General features: G+C 31.3%; 1 protein-coding gene across 1 annotated transcript; it reads right to left on the reverse strand.

Annotated features, from left to right (window-relative positions):
• Positions 1–1,110: 1,110 nt before the first annotated feature.
• Positions 1,111–4,821, reverse strand: LOC109589155 (uncharacterized). The gene is made up of 24 exons (XM_020005271.1): positions 4,645–4,821; positions 4,544–4,591; positions 3,869–4,503; positions 3,784–3,823; positions 3,619–3,737; positions 3,532–3,580; positions 3,418–3,477; positions 3,334–3,369; positions 3,249–3,283; positions 3,092–3,197; positions 2,986–3,043; positions 2,742–2,931; positions 2,547–2,687; positions 2,411–2,443; positions 2,265–2,362; positions 2,151–2,220; positions 2,001–2,092; positions 1,902–1,958; positions 1,761–1,860; positions 1,612–1,710; positions 1,481–1,540; positions 1,340–1,429; positions 1,205–1,293; positions 1,111–1,151 (listed from the first exon to the last, which is right to left on the reverse strand). The coding sequence occupies exons 1-24, from the start codon at positions 4,796–4,798 to the stop codon at positions 1,130–1,132; spliced, it is 2,481 nt and encodes an 826-aa protein (XP_019860830.1). The 5' UTR covers positions 4,799–4,821; the 3' UTR covers positions 1,111–1,129.
• Positions 4,822–4,827: the final 6 nt, after the last annotated feature.

The following is a 4,827-nucleotide window of genomic DNA, read 5'->3' on the forward strand; positions in this document are numbered from 1 at the left end:
ATCTATAAGTCATGCTAAATCTCGACTTGTCATAGTCTATTTCTCTCTGATTTTAGCATTCTTTGAAAAAATTTCTATGCTTACCTTGTCTTTATAAGTGTCAAAGCACCCACAACTTAACTGTCAATAAATAATCCCTCTTTTTGTCAAGTTATTTTCTCTTTATTTCTGCATGTAAAGCATTGCAGTTGCTCATGTTGGCTCCCCTTGTGATGTCATCAATGACCGCGCCCCCTAACAGGAAGCAATGGCCACCAGCAACTTTAGCAAGCTCTAACTTTCCCAAAGCAAGTGCAATGCAAGAATGCAACTAGGAATAGTCTATTTGGGTATTTTACATTAAAAATAAGCAATAATCTCAAATTTAATTTTTGCGTGCAAGCCTCCCTTTAAGTTTTAATAATTGTCGTAATTATTGTGATTTATTATGATGATGATTATAATAATGATGAATAATAATGTTATTTCTTTTAGCTATTTTTTAAATTTATGTTTGTTTTTTGTTTCTCTACTGGGTCCTCCCTTTTTCTTTTTCATGACTCTTGTCATTGAATTTGTACATAATAATTAATAGTGTAGACAACACGTACGTCAGGGTATGGAGCCATGGCCACTTAATGTTGTACATTTGGGTGAAGCCCTTACTGGTGAAGCAGTTCTGATTGTCTTATTCTTGTATGCACATGTCTGGGTATGGTTAGTAATAATAATTGGGTGAGGCCCTTACTCTGTTGTTTGTCTTTACAGATGTGTTGAGAAGGCATAGACCCTTTCCGTAATAATACACTCAATCAATAAGAAAAATATCAGCAATGTAACTAGTCCATAGCAATATATATATACATGTATATATATATATATATATATATATATATATATATATATATACATAACATATATATTATATTATATATAATTATAGCAACTATATTATGTATAGTATAAAATGTATAGACAGTAGCGGAAGAGATTTGTCATTAAACTTGTGTTAGTCTAGTAAGCAGCTTGAGCTAGTAATTTGATACTTTGGCATGAGGTCATCATTATCTTCCTTTGAATAAGTTTTCTGTTATTGATAAAAATATTGTATTATAATTATTTCAATCATACCATGACAAGTTGATTCCTTTTAGAAAGGTTTTCTACAGTCACTGTTAAAATTACCATATAAGTAAAAATTTGATTTTAATGTATGCTGACCTACCTTTGTACTTGTTCTATTACTTCCATATCACCGCTTACAAGGAAGATACGCCATGGTGCTGCTATATCCATGTTATCTGGAGGTTTTGCCTATTTTTGTTTATTGCATTTTTGATTGTGCTATAATAAAACAAACCCATTCATTTTCCCATTTTCCTGTTTTGTTGTCATTGAAGTAATAGTGTTGAGTGTAAAAACGATGATTCTCAAACCCGGTTTTTATAGGCTACATTGCATCAAGAACTAATAAAATTGTATGATAGTTGTTGTAACTTACATCAATTATCAGAGAATCAGCAATATCGTCAATTTTAGTTTCTGTTGCAATATTTTGTTTCTAATGAATATTAGATGTTAATCTTATTCAGCTCTTGTATTAATCTAAAATAAACACATGTGATTTCATACCATGTCATGTATGTTCCAAGTAGTTTCTGGCCCAACAGATATGTAACCAATTTGTGCAATAAGTTTTAAAGTGTCAAGGGAGTCCAATAACACTTGTGCCTATTTTTTGTAAAGAAAATAATATTAAGTGCTCCTTCATTTTTCATAACCTGTGTGTCATTAACAAATGATCTGATGAGATTAAGAACACCATCAGTGAGTCGAGTATAAGCAGGCATGCTTTCTGTAGCTTCTAATACTGTCACCATTCTAGGCTACATTTAGAAAAAGTATGAACATCATTATGATACCTATCTTTATCCCTGATTAGTGCAGTTTTGCTGGATTTAATCAATATTCTTTCAATCCTATCAGTAGGTAGATTGACAGTAATTCATATAAACACTTACATTGCAGCAACTATTCTGTTTTTTCGAAGGTAATACAACTCTCTGTATATGCTATGACGAGTTCTAAACAAGTCATTGTATATATCTAAATCCTAAAGAATAAATATTATTAGAAGCCATTAATTTATTGTATGTAAGTTATTTTCTAACATCTTCCTGAAAACAAATGTGCAGTTTATGATCACTACACTCCAAAACACGAACTCTGTTGATAAATACTCTATGAATGAACTATGGATCTAGTTATTGAAATTTTAAAATTACCTCCATTTAAAGCTGACTTTCATCCCCAAAACAGCAGCATCACGTGTTGTGTAATCAATCATACAAACATCTAAATCACTCTCCTTGTTATGCACAATCTGAAAATTGATCAGTAGTGTAATTACTGCACACATAGTAGAATCTACCTCGTATAAAAATTCTTTGTCTTTGCGATGTCCCTAATTAAATAGTGAAAATTAATTTTAAGTCTCACTTCAATTTTATTATCCATTTATAATTATTTGTATTATAATAAATTTTGCATGTGTTCCATATACTTACTCTTTTGTCTCCTTTTATGAGATCTTTGATAAATGAAATATCTTCTTCAGGATTTTCCAAAAACTTCTGAAACAGAGGCTGTAATTCTTGATTTTCTTTAATCATGTAATCAATCATTTTGACAGATGCTTCAGGAGTACCCTATAGTTAATAATATTATTTATATTAAAATTAAACTTTTATAAGACTACCTACCTTCCAGGGCTTATCATCTTTGTTAGGAAAGATCTCATCCAAAAAAATTTCAAAAGTATGAGAAAATGGACCAAAACCAAGGTTATAGCAAAGAGCAGCAATTTGCACGCATAAAACATCACACTCAGTAATTTCCAAATCACTTTGTCTTTGAAGCCGTTTCACATATTTCCCAGCAAGATAATACATTCTATAGATTAATAAATATGCATATTGAATAAATTTGTCAAGCATCAACTCTTACCCAATGCTATGTTGCAGTCTTGAATATGTTGCTTTAGGTATATTCAGGTAAGTATAGCCTGTGACACATGCTTTTTTACATTATTGACAATACTGCAGTAGGTTACCTAATTGTTTAATATCCTTCAGTCTTTGAAACTGACGCGTTTTTACAATTTTCACAATTAAAGGATGATCAATTACAATATCCCCATAAACATCATCTTCAAATATCTTCAGGTTTGATAAAATTAGTATTATATATATTCACAATAGCCTACTTACAATAGGAATGTTTTCTCTTTCCAATGGTTTTTGAACTAAAATTAATAGTTGTGATACTGCATGTTTACTTAATCATAGTGGATACCTTGTTTCCTTAACTTTAAAACTTCTTTCAACAGTTCTTTATTATTTAATAATAAAAAAGATTTCTAAAACATCAAAATCCTACCTTCTTTCTCTTTCAACAATTCCTTGTATTTCTCTTGAAGACTAGTATAATCATTAAGAGCTTTGGAAATTAGTTGTTATAGTAAAAAATCTAAAATAAAATTGGTCAATCTACCTTTATCAGTAATCAGCTCTTCTACTCGTGCTTGAAGAATTTCAATTTCCTGCAAATTATAATAAATTATAATAGATACAGATATACCTTTTTCAAACAAATCAATTCCTGTTCTTTGTTTAATAATTGCACATCCTGTGATATCATTATTTGCTCCAGTTTACTCTGACTATCGCGTTCTTCTGCAATTTCTTCTTCATCAGTTGCTGTATAAAATAGCATAATTTCTAAACTCCAAAAAATTTAACTCACAAGTTTGAGACTTGGCTTTTTTGGATGCATCTTTATCAGCCTAATTTAAGGAAGCCAGTAGATTTAAATGTATAACATAACCCACCTCATCATTGTCAAATACAGTGTAATGGCCAATGGTCAATTTCTTTACTCCATTTTCTTGAAGTAACTCAATGTTCTCTCCAGCTGTTGCAATCAATTGTTCTGAGAGAGTGAGAGGAAAGGAACAAATGACAAGAAACGAATTAGCCTCCTTGATGACTTTAACTGTGACATGGGGTGCTAATTCCTTGAATGCAAAGGTTAGCAAAAGCTGGACATCATTTAAAGTGTAGTCACTAACACTTCTATCAACAACAAATGTAATTGTTTCAGATTTAAGTGGTGAACCAGCAAATAACTCTTTATTTACAAGGTCTTGAAGTGACTTGAATTCTTGAAGACTTTCTTTGTATTCATCAATTAAGGCGATTGCTTTATCCACCTTAAAATAACGAGCAACATTTTCCAATAGGCTGACATCAATGAGAGAACAGTGGTCATTGCAGACTAGTTCCAACATATCGTCAGTAGCATCAAAATCATTTAATCGATGAGCAAGGTAGGAATAACCACAGCAAAAATACTTTTTCAACAAATTTGGTGAAATGTGACTCATTTCTTGGGAAAAATCAGTGACAGTGCTTGCAAATTTACTTCTGACATTGATGAACTGATCAACTGACTTGAGTTTAATACCTAATAATGCTGTAAATTTGACATTGTTATTTTATCATACTTGTATCCTTCTCCTTGTCATGATTCATTTCTGTTGGGAATTTCTCAACTATGGGAATTTAAAACATGTAATTTAATTTAGTCACTACAAAATTTACTCACTATAATCTTTTCTCATCAAGGTTCCAAATGCTGCAGTAAAGGACAATTTTTGCAGGACAGTAGCAAATTTTTCAAGATTATGGTAATCAGCACACACAGATTCCTGTACTGCTGACATCAATGCCTCTGCTGCTCCAGTTGCTGGCAGCAGCATTTTGCCTATCACACCTTCTTTATGCAAAA

This window comes from Amphimedon queenslandica, unplaced genomic scaffold, assembly GCF_000090795.2.
Source record: "Amphimedon queenslandica unplaced genomic scaffold, v1.1 AMPQUscaffold_11589, whole genome shotgun sequence".
NCBI classification, from domain to species: Eukaryota; Metazoa; Porifera; class Demospongiae; order Haplosclerida; family Niphatidae; genus Amphimedon; species Amphimedon queenslandica.

Coding starts and splice junctions, on each gene's coding strand:
- LOC109589155 (XM_020005271.1), bottom strand. CDS start 4,798: ATGCTGCTGCCAGCAACTGGAGCAGCAGAGGCATTGATGTCAGCAGTA. Junction 3,198..3,248: donor AAAGAGAAAACATTCCTATT/GTAAGTAGGCTA, acceptor TCAAACCTGAAG/ATATTTGAAGATGATGTTTA. Junction 2,688..2,741: donor AAGATGATAAGCCCTGGAAG/GTAGGTAGTCTT, acceptor TATTAACTATAG/GGTACTCCTGAAGCATCTGT.